Below are 15,219 nucleotides of genomic sequence, written 5' to 3' on the forward strand. Positions count from 1 at the left end.
ATGTGACTCGGCGTCATACAAAAAAAAGAAATAACATTAATTGGAATTGAGATTGATTTGTGGGATTGTGAAGCATTGGAGGTAATAATTAAAGCGGGAGTCTCAGGATTTAATAAAATGAGTCATCTTTTATTTAATTGCATTACATCATCATAAGAAACCATAAATCAGTGGCAGTAGCGGTGGTAATGCATTTGTTTCAATGTTTGGTAAAACTGTCTCGACCCAAGTTGTCACAGTTATTTATGTTCAGTGCTCTTCAATGGCCTCGCCTTCCTTTGGGGGAAAACGATTTTGGACATTTTTGCTGAATTGAAATTACAAAAGCTGCTTCTTCAGACATCGTAGTGTGCAATCTGAAACAGCCTAAAATATAACAAAATAAAAAACAAGTTAAAGTCACAATGCATCATATTTGTTCTGTGCGTACTTGGTAGGTTAAGTGGGTGGAGACTAAACTTAAGGCTTAAAAGACATGAAGCATTTGTCAGGTGGCCACAAACTTGACTCATTTAAATGTTGCATCGTGTTCATACTGGTCTTTAAGTTGAAATGAAGAAAACCCTTAAGGTGGTGACTACTCGTTGGACGTGGAGATTGAGCGCCTTCTGAAACACACACACACAAAAACGTTTTATTATCGCTCACTGTGAATGTCAGGATGCAAAGTAAGAGTAAAATGGGGACCAGTACCTCATCTGCTCCACATCCTCAACAGTCTCTGGTAGACGGATGTTTTTTGTCTCAGGAAGACACAAAGCTGAGAAACCTGCAGTAAAAGCCACCAGGAAGAAGATGGTACTCGGCAAAGGGATCCACACTTCTTTCAGAAGTAAGATCAGTGGGGATATAGACACACCCAGACGTGCCATGAAGGAGCTGTAACCTAATCCATTTTGCCTGTGGAACAGAAGAAAGCATCACGTCTGACCACAGAAGAAGAAGTTCGGAATTCACAAGACAACTGCAACTCCCTTAAACACCCGATTTATACAAGAAGAACACATGATTCTGGTTCTCAAGCAGTGGGTTTTTCTTAATGTCTCAGTCAACGTGGCTCTTGAAAGAAGCCTCTGGATAATCATGTTTGCAGAAGTGGGAAATATAAACTCTGTACTGACCTGAGGACTGTGGGATACAGCTCTGTTGTGTACAGATATACAGTCGTAAAAGCTGCCTCTGCAAACATCTTGCCCAAAGCTGCTACAGCTGTCCGATACAGCCCCATCTCTGCAAAGTTACCAAAGGTCATTTTAAATCATCTTTCTTTAACATTTAGAACCAACATGTGCAGAATTTGATAAAAATTAAACTGGCATCTCCCAGTTTGAAGTTATCCAGTGTCATCAGTTTTGTTTTGCAGTAGTAATAGAAGAGGCACCATAACCTTAGTGTCTCATCAAAGACAGACACCAGAATGGATCATTTACCTTGAGGTAAAAGCATGCTGCAGAATATGCACAGTCCGGTCAGAATAAGAGATCCGGACTGATTTAATCTTCGACCAATTTTGTCCAAGGTGAAAAATATGAAGAATTTCGCTGGGATCTCAATTGCGCCATAGATGAACTGGGTGAGATAAATGTTGACACCAAATCCGATGACATTAAAGCTGATTCCATAGTAAGTACAGGCCACTCCAAACCTATCAACGAAAGAAAAGAAGAGACATTTAACATGTAATCCATGTAATACAAGAGAAGATTCTTTTTTAAGTGTGTACGTTGTCTCTTTTTTGGCAAAGCAATTACGCTCCGAAATACTTCAAAATAATAGTACATCTTATGTAGGTGTGAACCAGATAGTTGCATCACATGGCATTATATGTGTATTAATAACATTATAACAGTACTTCATAAAAACATATAATGGTTGTTGTCAAAATCACCAAATTCTAATTGTTTTAAAAACAAACATTGCTTTTCTCAGGTTGAGCCATCATATACAGACAGGAGAGAAAACAATGCAATATTTGTATAAGGCTAAGAAGGTCAACTCAGTAGTTACAACACAGTACCACACAATTCCAGTGAGTAGAGCCAGCCTCCTCATTCTGGGAGTCTTCACAAGGTCCAGATAGGAATATTTTCTGTTTTCATCTTCTACAAATATCACTTTGGACAGAAACTGGAGAATGACAGGAAAGTTTAGTCAGAAAATGGAACAGTACCAGGCGGGAGTTTCTAAATTGTGCAAAATTCGAAACCTCCGGCTTCAGGTCTGCCATGAACTGCTCCCTGTGGTTGAACTTTGCACACTTGGTCAGGTAGAAATGAGCACTGTCCACCTTCCCGTTGCTGATAAGCCACCTGGACGACTCAGGGAGCCACCTGTGACGACATATGTTTTAGTAAGCGACCAAATTTCAACAGGTTTCCATATAAATTCATGAGTCGCACCTGAAAACTAGAAGCCATGTTGTAAATAAGGGTTAAATAATCATAACTGTGTGTTGTTTTCTTTTATCTATACAACATTCTTTGAGGTTCAGTGTGTAAGGTTTATTGGATATTGAAATCTATTGAAATAATCCCAGTGAAGTTTTTTTACTACTGTGTTTACTTAATTTTTAAATCAGGAGAGGGTCCTCACGGAGGCTGCCATGTTTTTTTACAGGAGCCCAGATTGGACAAACTAAATGCCTTTGTTTTTATGACAATTGAAGGCTTCTGCAAGGTTTCTTTCATGATTGGAAGGGGAGGGTGAGTTGAGGGGTGTTAAGCTGCAACATGCAACGTCACCTCTAGATCTCCTCTCACTAGATTCTACACACTGAACCTCTGATATGTGCGTCACAATTAACAGTTTATTAAATGATTCATTATGAGGTGATTATTTTTTCCTTACCACCAACAGATCATTGCCAGAAACAGTGGGGTGCTTAACGTGGCTATTAGGTATCTCCAGTCGTTCACAAAATAGGCTACAAGCGGTAGTACAGCAGTAAAGATACTCCAGTCCAGGCTTATTAAAATGGCCACTGCAGTTCGATGCTTGATGTCCACCCATTCAATGCCTGTTATGATCAACACACAACACAACACATACAACGTACTTTTGTGTAAAAACAAAAACATCTTATGTATATGAAAAAAGTCATTTTTGTTGTCTGGTTCTCTATATAAATATTTATTGAGGCAAAAACAAAATACCCCCAAAATGTTATCGTTAAAAGGTATAGTTTAGTACTTAAAACTGGGGGTATGTGAGAGAATTCAACTTTTTTGTAAAATACTTTCTGAGAAGCAAGATGTAGTGTCCTAACTACCCAATATGAGCCAGTATAACAGCTGCTGTCTAATTACACATCTATAATACAGTCCTACACATATGAAGAAACAGAATTGGATAATTTTGTCTCATTTGCATATTATTTCTTGACCTTTGTCATATGTACATTTAAAGTGAGTCTGTCTTAATAGAACATTAAATGTGAAGAATGAGTGAAATCACCGCAACAAACTTTGTTTTACAAACGGAACATGGCTCACATGCAACTGAACTAGGAATAAGATAAATAAGAGAAGGATTATAAAGTAGATCTCACAAAGGACAGTGCTGATGATACTTATCCCAGAAAGTCCAACTCCAGTCAAAAACCTCATAGCAGCAAACATGGTGAAATTATGTGAGAAAGCACTTGCAAATCCAAAGATTGTGGTCATGATGTAAGACACTAGAAGTGCTCTTCTCCTGCCTAACCTGAGCAACGGAAAATGAGAAACAGATGATGAGTTAATAATGACCTAATATACCAATGAACAGATACATATTCCTTCATTTGAAGTTACTAAGTAATCTAAAATATATAAATCTAAATAGTATTAACTTAAAATGTTCTTTTGTCAGTATCTCAACAAATCCAGCTCATCTGTTGAACAATGACAGCTGGACACTGGCTACTGCAAACTAAATCTATCATCAATAATTATAACTTTTGCAAACAAATAATCCAATCATACAAATTTCCCTTGTATATCTAAACATACGTCATAAAGTAGTGAAAACATGGAAAGGTTTCTGATTTAACATTTGAAGACATGATCACCTGTCACCGAGGTATCCAAATATTGCAGCTCCGAGCATGACGCCGATGAAAAAGATTGTGATTGTGGCTGTGTTCATTCTTCTATTATCACAAACCAGATCCCACTATGGAGAGAGAAAGTTACAAATTAACCAGAATTAGTTTGTTGCTTTGTAAATGCAATAAATAAATACATAAAACTCACCTCTGTGGCCAGTGTGGACTTGAAGGTGCTGTGATCGTACACCCATCCGTTCTGACATGTCACCGTGGGCAGGTCGGTAACGTTGGAGGAGTCGAGCAGCAGGTGATACTGAGGCTCTGTGAACATCTGACAGGAGCTCGGAGTCCCATCCTCCTGCACCGGAACACCGACCACAAGCTTCTCCTTCTGGGACAAATTCCCAAAGATCCCTCCGTCATCCAGGGAGCTGATGTCGCAGCGGTGAGAGGGCACGGCCGCGATGAAGTTGTTCATCAAGAAGTGAAAAGGCAAAGTCATACGCGGAATCACCATCATGAAGATCAACCCTATCTGGAATTTTCCGAAGCCATCTACCTCTGCCAGCACATTCTCAAACTTCATTTCTATAATAAGTGACACCGCGCAGCTCTGAAAAATACTAGAAATGTTCACAGAGAAGATGCTTGAAAGTGAGACAGTGGCTTGTTTGCATACTGGTACATGTAGCTAGTTAATGGTCAGCTATGAGACTTTGCTCACGCAGCTGTATAAAAATTGTCTGAAAAGTAAAATATTTTTTTTAATAAATAATTTGCTAAGGCCTCTGGAAGAGGAAGACAGTTGACACACTTTGGTTCGAATAGATTAATCTGTCAATATCATTATTTGGCCAACATTCATGTTCCCCAGAGGACGATCTTTGTGACACAAGATACCAATAGGATACCAAACATTGCAATTTTCCAGCAGCATTACACAGCTACAAACTAAAAATAGTAAATACAATAAATATTGTAAGTAATACACTCTTCAAACTCCAGACATTTTTATTTTTGTCTTTAATAAATCAATTGAATCTAATAACATCTACATCCAGGACATGGTCAAACGTTACACCCCAGCTCCGCTCTGCTTCGGCCAATCGGCTCGTTGCTCCCTCACTGTGAGCTAAACACTCAACAACATCACGACTGTTTGCTGTCCTGGCTCTTAATGGTGGAATGAGCTCCCCATCGACATCCGGACATCAGAAAGTTTACACATCTTCCGCCGCAAACTAAAAAAATACCTCTTCTGTCTATACCTTGAATAAAAAAATAAAAAACAATACTACAATTTTTTGAAACTAACATATGAGTAGCTCTTAAATGGCGTTTACTTATAGCACTTTGTAGTTTTGCTTTATTTTGAAGAAATTGTACTTTCTTGATTCTTGTTGTCCTGGGTCTGTACCCTCGGGGTTGAATGCATTTATTGTAAGTCGCATTGGATAAAAGCGTCAGCTAAATGAAATGTAATGTAATAAGTTTATGCAGTGAGAAGGAGTATTTATTTGGAAATATGATATTAGAGCATAAAATATCTGTAAAGTAATGTGCATAACAGACAGCCAGGGATATAAAACCAACTCATCTGTATCTGCTTCTTCAGTGAACATTACCAGTAGGTCCCAAATAGCCTGTACCATAACAACAGCATTCTAGCACATATGTCATCAGCAATCACTCCCATAGATCCATCCAGGTTTCTCTGCAGTGTCCTGTCAGGTGGAGCCTGGATCACCTGTATATGAAATTCAAAGCTATGTTCCAATATATAGTTTTAACTTCAAAACTGAAATGAGTGAAACTCCCCTTCCACAGTGTGGGGACAGAATGAACTGAACTTTACTTTTCACTTGGAACCATTTAATTTGATCAGTCATGAGGCTTTTTGTATGTTCTGTATTCATGTTGTATTGTATTGTTCAAAAAGTACCTGTGTACTTATCCTTGCTGTTCATACTTTGGGCTCCTAAATAAGGTCTGTACTTTCAACTTTAAAGCCTTAACTTCTGCAAATCCCAACCATTACATATTTAAATTCAATTGTAGAGGTTCAGCAGAGCACCCACACAGAGATTGTGACACACACACACACAAACACAAACAACCATCAAGTGTCACACCAATGAGGCCAATAACCATGCTCCAATTTAGTTTATTTCCAACTTCCAATATTTACATTTACACGTTTCTTTAGTTTGTTTATACTTTTTTAAGTGCAGTACAGTATTTGCATTTCATTATTTATGTTGGTCATGTTGACTCCTGACAAACCGTTATTGTGCTTTTCCACAATGTCATTTTGGCAATATCATTGAACCCATCCTTGTTGTAGAACAACATGACCATCTTTTATTGGATCTCCTTCTTCATTGTTGATGGTACGCTGCAATACAGGTAGAACAAAAGTTAGTCATTTTATTGTCCCTGGGTTTCAGAGCTGAAGGAAAGACACCAGCAAATGATTATATTACGTAAATTATTGCAGACGATGTTATGGATGTTAAACTATAAGGGTATGGATTTCTACTTTCCTTTTCAGAGTAGAGTTATTCTTTAGCTGTGAACTTCCTGTCATAATCCTCGTTACCTGGGTTTCTCAATGTCTTCAATGAACTCGGGCAGTCTGGTGTTTAATGTTTCAGGCAGGAGCGAAGCCACAAAACCAGACCCGACCGCCACGGCACAGTAAGTAGCCGGGGGGAGGAGATACCACACGTCCTCCAGCAGCATGATGAGCGGGGATATGGACACGCCGAGCCGTGCCAAGAACGAGGTGTAGCCTAAACCATTCTGCCTGAAAAATCAAAGTCCCTTGGTTTATTCAATCCCTTGTTTGTGCGCAGCAAACTGAACAAAACACAAAGTCATTGTCTGTGTTCAACCTTAGTTAATGAGTCTGTTATTGACTGACCGTACGACCGTAGGATAGAGTTCAGTAGTGTAGAGGAACATGATGGTGAACGCGGCCTCTGCCATGGCTTTTCCAAGGACTGCTATCACGGTTCGAGTGACCCATTGATCTGACAGAAGATGTTTAGAAAAATATCATCATAAATATGGAAGAAAAAGAGAATTCACCAAAATTCCATGAGGGATTAGAAACCAAAAATGACCTTTTGAAACAAACATGTTGATGAAGAGACACAACCCCGCCAACAGCAAGGTGCCCGACTCGCCAGGTCTTCTACCGACTTTCTCCAGGAAGAAATACACAGCAATCTTCATCGGCATTTCAATGGATGCAAATATTAACTGCGTGAGATATATGTTAAGTCCAAATCCGGTTATGTTCAGAGATATCCCATAATATGTGAATGCAACTCCAAACCTAAAAAGAAAAAGAAAAAACATGGCGGATTACAGACAGCAGGGAGTTAAGCATTGCTATGACAATGTAATTTATTGTTGCAGCATAGAGGATTGATTATTAGCATGTAAAAGTTCCTTGAGATAATGAATGCGATGATTTGGTGTTATACAAATAGAATTGAATGGACTGTGAAGTTGCTTTGAGTACTTTAAGTATCATCTTTCATCTTTCATTTTATATCATATTACGTAAAATTATCATTATTTAGTATTTTAGAAATACAGTATCAATCAGTGGTGTGGACTTTAAAGTCTTTATGTTGTCATGTCATACATGTTGAATGAATTAGTTTTGTTATTTCCATATATAAATTATATAAAGGACTGTGCTTTTGAAATAACACTGAAAAAATATATAAAAATATCTACACTGAAATCCCTGTTTATCATTTTATTTAATTGAGGGAAAAAAAATACATTATCCATTATCCTAGCTTACAAAAAATGCTGACATTACTTCGGTCACAAGCTAAATACCAGCATAGGCTGCTCTGTACTTACCTCAAAAGAATAGTTTGGTATTTTGGGAAATATGTTTATTTGTTTTCTCTCTAGAGGTTTAATCACACGTTTTATGTCTGAGTACTAAAAGTGGAAGTGAGAGCTAAGCTAAGCTGTCTTGGTCCAAAGTTTAAAAAATGCACCAATTAGCAAAACTACAGATTAACATGGTTTGTTTGGTTATTTCCATGAACAGAGGGTTGTGGAGATGACACAGGCCGGCTTAGTTTTAATATTTGAGCAGATCCGGGGGAACAGGTTGTCCATCTTCCCTTCCTAATGCCACACCAACATAATCATCTCCCGGTTACTTAACAACATGTCAGACATTAGATGAGGTATTTCCTGAGCTGTTGAATACTTTCTGTCACAATAACCTCACACTCACCATACGACCCCCGAGCAAATAGCAAGTGTCCTAATATTTCTAGTCTTGAAAAGATCCACAAACGTGTACTTCCTGTCTGCAGTTTCCATTTGGACAGATTCCTGTAATGTCTGTGAGAGAGCACAAACAAACCAGGTCAAACACATCTTTCTTTTTAAATAACTGAAGGTTGGCCACTGAGCAAAGTCAACTTGACTGGACTGTACCAATGGTGTGATGCTGGCCATGCATTCGGTTCTGTTGTTCATCTTGGCACATTCCATGATGTAATGATAAGCTTCTTCTGTCCTCCCCTTTGCCAAGAGCCACCTGGCAGACTCAGGAAGCCACCTGACGGGATGAACACGGCGAGTTCGGTGCCTCATCAACCGCTCATTGTTTTTTCAATAGTGCAAAGTTGAAAGTATGAAGTTGTGATACCTCCAAGTGAACAGAGAGATTATCAGGGGCGTGGTCACAATGAGCATCAGCCTCCTCCACTCGTTTATACCATACGCAAGTCCAACCAGAAGCCAGTTCCCAATAGTCCAGTCCAGACTGATGATTATACCAGAGAAGGTCCTGTGTTCAATGCTGAACCATTCCACATCTGCAGAGAGATGGCAGCACATAAGATGTCACATCCACAGCTTTCATTCCTTCAAACTAAAACAGAGCAGAAACAAAAAAAAATTCTCTTCTAGGCAAAGATTTGAATTGTTTCAACACCTGCCTACTCACTAAGAACGATGGAGATGATGCTTATTCCGGCGAGCGACATTCCTGTAAAAAATCTCATGATGACAAATAATATATAGGACGGGGAGAAAGCACTGAGTAGCGCAAACGTCATGGAGGACACGTAAGAGGCCAGAAGAAGAGGCCGTCGCCCAAACCTGGTGGTGGAAAGAAGATGTGGAGAGTTGTGATCAGAGCTCTGGGTTAAATTACCTGCATGTCCATTCAAAATGAACAGGATATAACATATATACAGTCAAGTGATTCAATAATTTTTCATCTACTTCATTCATCTTGTACTTACAGCTACGTGATTTATGTTTATTTTCAATATTTAATTGTGAAATGTCAAATTGTGCAAGGAAAAAAGCCTTTATACATATATCGGGCATGTAAAATGCATAGTCTTATAAATTCATCATATATTATTATTATGCATTATTGTTTTCTTTACATCAATTTTCAAATATCTTTGTAAAAAGTGTTGGCACAGAACTGTACATACATGCTATTGCAAGAAATGTTTAACTCGAAAGGTTTTTTCTTACCTCATGAATAGTTTGTCACATATGGGACTTTTTGGACATATAAACTACAGCCTGCATTTTCCTTTAAATTGAGATCTAACCTGTCACTTAGAAATCCAAACAAAGGCGCTCCGCACATAACCCCGATGAAGAAAGCAGTGGCTGTTGCCTTGTTCAGCCCTTTCCTGCTGCACACGAGATCCCACTGCAAAGAACACATTGAAAAGATATTACCATATGTAGCCTACCTTTTGGTTTTTACAGTGATCCAAGAAAGAAGGTTAAAATGTCATGAATTCTAAACTACGTGTTGTGTATTTTTGCATTATTTTCACTTTGTTTAATTATAATGTCAACCACATAAAAAAGGGAAAATATGACTTTATGGTCTTTAAGGAACACATGTTAATTTCTTTAACGATGCTTACCTCTGTCGCCAAAGTAGATCTAAAGGTGCTGTTGTCAAACACCCATCCATTTCGACACTGAACAGTTGGAGCCTCCTCGCTGCCGTTCGACCCCGACAGACGTTGATACTGAGGCTGAGAAAACATCTGACAGGAGCTCAGGGTCCCGTCCCGCTCTGCTGGAACACCGACAAGCAGCTTCTCCGGCCGAGTTAGATTCCCGAAGAGGTCTCCATCGTCCAGAGCGCTGACGTTGCAGTGGTGAGCGGGAACGGCCGCCATGAAGTTGTTCAGCAGAAAGTGACATGGCAGCGTGATGCGAGAGAGGACCTGAATCAAGACCAGCTGGATTTGGAATCTTCCAAATCCATTGATCTCCGAGAGGATTGTGTCAAATTTCATGTTGCTGCGCTGCGAGAGTCGGCGAGAAGCAATATGCTGCAGCGGAGATGTGAATTAAAATGACAGGAGACTGAATGAGACACATTTACCAGCACCAGGTTAAACATTACAGTTTTGCTACACATTCTCATGCACTGTGGGAAGTACAGGATTCAAAGATACATTAAAGGTTCTCAACAGACAGGGAGACGTCAATTTGAAGCAACACTTTGTAACTTTGCAACAACATTTGAATGGCGGATATTACCCATGATCCTCGGCTTCCCGAAAGAGTAGAGCTGCTGCTGTGGCAAATAGACCAAACCCTGTTTGCAATTCTTCACATCATAAAAGTGTCCTCGCTGAACATCTGAGATAAACGCTGGTGTTCAGTAACTTCTTTTCAACTGATCTACAGTTCAGGATTACTCTTGAACTTGCTGGGCCTGTTTACAGCTACACAGCCTCAGAGGAGATAGTTCCCGCTCACTTCGGTTATATAGAGCAAGAACAGATGTTCAGGGTGAGGACTGGGAATAAAAGAGGCTCTATTCTCCCTATTACAAGTCAGTGAACCATCAAAATAATTATGAAGCGGCTATTTTAAGGTGACATAGTTGTATGTTGCTTTAACACATGACATTCAGAGCCTCACACTTGTAAATATCAATGGACCTTTAGGGGGCTGTCATGCCTACCTTGTTTTGTCCGCACCTTCTAACTCAAACTAACTTCTGAATCAAAATGAATGGTTTGAAAAGTACCTCGGACCAAGAGATCAAAATGGGAAAATGCTGTTGCAGGGAAAAATGTAAGGTAAAACATTATTAACATGAACACTGAGCTCCATAGGAAGGCTCACCCACATTTTACTGGGAACTAATAACTGTAGTTTCTGGAGTCCCATAGCACTTCCCCAACCAAGCTTTTCAAATTCAAATTTAGTTCCATGTACGGTCATCACAGTCCTACAGAGCAGCACTCTTACCTCATCCATCTACTGTACAGCAGCTTTATCAAGTACAACCTAAACCTGTATTTTCCTTATCCTACCTCTTTCCTCAATTCGACTGCATGAAAAATGAATTATTAATGCAGCTTGCTGAAAAACAATATACAGTATGTTTCCATTTATATAACACGAGGTAAAGAATGTCCCTGTTTTCCTCTCAGTGGTCGATCAGTGAATTATTTAAATACTGACATGAAACACCTGCAGTGAGTGACCAGCACATTTTATATCCGTCTAAGAATATCTTCACTGTGTTCTACAGGCAGAGGGTCATGATGCTAACTGAGCTGTGTCTGAGGGGGAGGTCGAACCAGGATCACCTCTTCTTCTCTCTCTTTAAATACAGCAGCGTACGTGGATGTGCAGGGACACGGTTTGAGCGAGTCGCTAGGTGACCTGAACATCTGCTTGGAATCTCTTACCTACAGTCATGCACTAAATCTGTCGGGACGTGAACGTGACGATGCTGGATATCTACTGATGGGACCATTTTTGAACATTTATTTTTCTCTTGATAGCACCTCAAGGGTGTTTAATGTAAGTTATGAATTAATTGATTCACTCAAACTCCTTATATTGTCTTACTTTTATAAATGTTTGAATGATTTAATCAACATACTGTTGTGTATTTCCTGTTATTAATTTACAAAATAACTGTTCAATCTGATCAATTAGCAGAAATGGACCAAATTAAGCATCTTAGGGTTCATTGAAACTATGTTGCATATAGTATCCTACAACTTTTGCAGCAGGTTAATTGACCTACTATGTATCAGAAAATCTGAATATAAAAAAATATATATATATATATTGCCACATATTTATAATACAACATATTTTTTATTGGTATCCTGGAGGAAGTACTAAAAAGGGGAATTGTGGAAGTTGTTAAAAACGTGTGTGATTCTCATTAGTGGTTAAGGGAAGATGGTCTAATTATATAATAACATAGAAACACCTAATCCTCCAGCTCAGTCCTCACAGGGGTCACCCCCGAGGCCAAGAGTCTGCTCCTCCGTCAAGGAAGCTGACTCCCTGTTTCCAGAGCAATGAGTCAACACACTAGAGTTACTGCCATACTAGGAAACAGAGACTCCGACAGCACTACAGCAAGGTTTGATGATGGTGACATGATGAAATGAAGTGGAACCGAGAGGGAAGAGAAGAGTGGGCATGAGCAGAGAGCCAAAGAGTCTGTACCTTTAGCAGTGCTGGAAATGTGTATTGAATCGTACGGGTCATAGTGGAGTCGTAAAAAATGCTCCAAAATTCATGTGGTCGAATGTGGGATAAGATAAAATAAGATAAGATAAGATAAGTGAAGATGAGATAAGATGAGTTAAGATAAGATCAATTAAGATATAATCAGATCAGATCAGATCTGATAAGTTAAGATTAGATAATATAAGATAAGATAAGATAAGATAAGATAAGATAAGATAAGATAAGATTAAATAAAGGGATAGTACAAATGTACATGTAATATGTTGGAGTAATAGAAATAATATAAATAATGTAAATATTATATATTATAATAAATGGACCTACACTAAATATATATATATATATATAAAAAAAGAGAAAAGTACAGAGCATCAGTGAAAAAGGTCCACATCAATCCTATATATGTAAACAGAGTCTACAGTGTGAACTGGGTTATATAAATACAAGATTGAAATTGCACAGAAAAAATTAAAAAAATATTTCTCAGTTTAATTTCTTAATCCTGAGTGAAATAGATTTGGTGCTTGTGGTCTGTTCGGAGCGTGGATCAGGTTCATGAGTCTTGCAGGAAAGAAACAACCTGTGATTCCTCTCCCTCAGACACTTCAGGAGAGTCAGTCTGTTGCAGGGGGGACTGCTCAGTGTGATGATGTCATGCAGGGAGGTAGGGGGGGGGGGTCGACTGTGATCCTCCTCTCTCCAACCAGTATCATATCACTGCCCAGACACGCAATAAGCTCAGATGTTTAAATGTGGCTTGTCATTATTATTTGGACTGGAAGTTGGAAGGTTGTTGAAACCTCAGCTGATTCTCCCTTGACTCCAGCAGGGCAGCTGGTAAAAAGGACAAAATTCAAGGTCACATTTCTGGTTTTAGAAGCAGTTTGGTGTCTGTAAACAACAGTAAATCAATATCAGGGGCCACAGGCCTTCACACAGCTCTTTGGATTGTGCACATACGCAAAACACTGTGCAGAAATTTTAGGCTCAAAAACTTTATTTATGGGATTATATGAATAGAAAGATAGATAGATAGATAGATAGATAGATAGATAGATAAATAGATAGATAGATAGATAGATAGATAGACAGATAGATAGATAGATAGATAGATAGATAGATAGATAGATAGATAGATAGATAGAAAGATAGAAAGATAGATAGATAGATATATAGATAAATAGATAGATAGATAGATAGATAGATAGATAGATAGATAGATAGATAGATAGATAGATAGATAGATAGATAGATAGATAGAAAGATAGAAAGATAGATAGAAAGATAGATAGATAGATCGATAGATAGATAGATGGATCCTCAGTACACTGGACTGTTGTTCCCAGTTCTTCTGTGGATGTAGTCTCAGTGTCCTCTGTGTCTTCGTGAGATCCCTGACATCAGAATGTTGACATCAGGGCTCTGAGGGGACAGCGTCATGGTTCTGAAGCCTCCGGCTGTGTGCTCTGTGTTACTGTCATGCTGATTGTAGCTCTGACAGCAAACAGCACTTTGTACCGCTATCAGAATAGGCCTCTGTCACACGGTTAAGACTTTAGATCCATTGATTAAATTCTATTGGGTTGTAATTTCAATATAAGTATCTGTCATTAGCAGCAGTCTCTTTTAAATGTCATTTGACCTTTGCTAAGTAGTTTATGATTTTTAAGAATTGATCCACTCATGCAACTGCCTATACAAATTTCTGTGTCTTTGTCTCTTGTAAAGGAAAATAAACTGCATATCGTAAAACTGAAAGATGAAAAGAATCTTGTCTTATCTCATCTTCTCTTATTTGACTTTGTGCTGCCCTGGGTGTTATGGCTCCATCTTCTGGATGTTTGGAGGTGTTGTATTTAAGAGGTATAGGATTGTGCTTGCACTACAATCTTCTAGGTTTGAAAGTCCCTGCTTTTTCCCCAACTCTAAATGTGGGTTAAAATGTTCTTTCCTCTGCACTCTTGTCTATAGACAATGATATTATGAACAGACAAATATAAACAATTTTATCAAGGTGATCAAGCTTCATATGAGGTTACGAGTTGGGTGAACCACAAAACTGCGGAGTTTAATTTCTGCTTTACCTTAAATAATTGATTTGACGGAAAAAATTCGTTATTATGCACTGTAATATTTTATTTTTATCGATTGAATCTTTCTCCACCTGGTTCAGCTACAACTTCAGCAACAAAACAAACATCTGGCTCCATGTCAGGGCGAGACAGGGTAAGAGTATGTATAAAATGAACAGTCTCTCATATTTAGTTCTTAAATGGAAACGCAGAGCACTTCCATTGCTGCAGTGATAGATGTGGAACAGTGGAGGGAAAGAGACGTCGCTGTATAAACACGAGTTCGGAAAACAGCCACCCAATTGTTTTGTTTATAGTCTTGGATGCGAATGCTGCCTCCCTCTGGAAGTTGAATTCCATTCCATGTAGAGCGATGGCTGCCCATGAACATCCAGAGCAACACTGCACTTCCTATTGAGGATTGGAATATCAAGAGAATTAAACAGTAGTTAGAAACGTCACAAAGTGAAATTATACTCAAATGTCTTGGTCCAATCTCGATGAGTTGATCAAATCTGCAAGACGTCCTTTAAATGTTTAATTTGGCCCTTTGGCCAAAATAAACCAGTTGAGGATTATTTT

At 38.7% G+C, this 15,219-nt stretch overlaps 2 protein-coding genes across 2 annotated transcripts; both read right to left on the bottom strand.

Annotated features, from left to right (window-relative positions):
* Positions 1-108: 108 nt before the first annotated feature.
* LOC133953150 (solute carrier family 22 member 7-like) lies at positions 109-4,692 on the bottom strand. The gene is made up of 10 exons (XM_062386935.1): positions 4,233-4,692; positions 4,049-4,152; positions 3,548-3,702; positions 2,848-3,016; positions 2,207-2,330; positions 2,018-2,127; positions 1,431-1,645; positions 1,122-1,230; positions 694-900; positions 109-608 (listed from the first exon to the last, which is right to left on the bottom strand). The coding sequence occupies exons 1-10, from the start codon at positions 4,611-4,613 to the stop codon at positions 578-580; spliced, it is 1,605 nt and encodes a 534-aa protein (XP_062242919.1). The 5' UTR covers positions 4,614-4,692; the 3' UTR covers positions 109-577.
* A 1,483-nt stretch (positions 4,693-6,175) lies between these two features.
* Positions 6,176-10,395, bottom strand: LOC133953152 (solute carrier family 22 member 7-like). The gene is made up of 10 exons (XM_062386938.1): positions 9,970-10,395; positions 9,643-9,746; positions 9,018-9,172; positions 8,718-8,886; positions 8,504-8,627; positions 8,298-8,407; positions 7,153-7,367; positions 6,951-7,059; positions 6,627-6,833; positions 6,176-6,422 (listed from the first exon to the last, which is right to left on the bottom strand). The coding sequence occupies exons 1-10, from the start codon at positions 10,348-10,350 to the stop codon at positions 6,389-6,391; spliced, it is 1,608 nt and encodes a 535-aa protein (XP_062242922.1). The 5' UTR covers positions 10,351-10,395; the 3' UTR covers positions 6,176-6,388.
* Between the last annotated feature and the right edge of the window lie 4,824 nt (positions 10,396-15,219).

Source organism: Platichthys flesus, chromosome 5, assembly GCF_949316205.1.
Source record: "Platichthys flesus chromosome 5, fPlaFle2.1, whole genome shotgun sequence".
NCBI classification, from domain to species: domain Eukaryota; kingdom Metazoa; phylum Chordata; class Actinopteri; order Pleuronectiformes; family Pleuronectidae; genus Platichthys; species Platichthys flesus.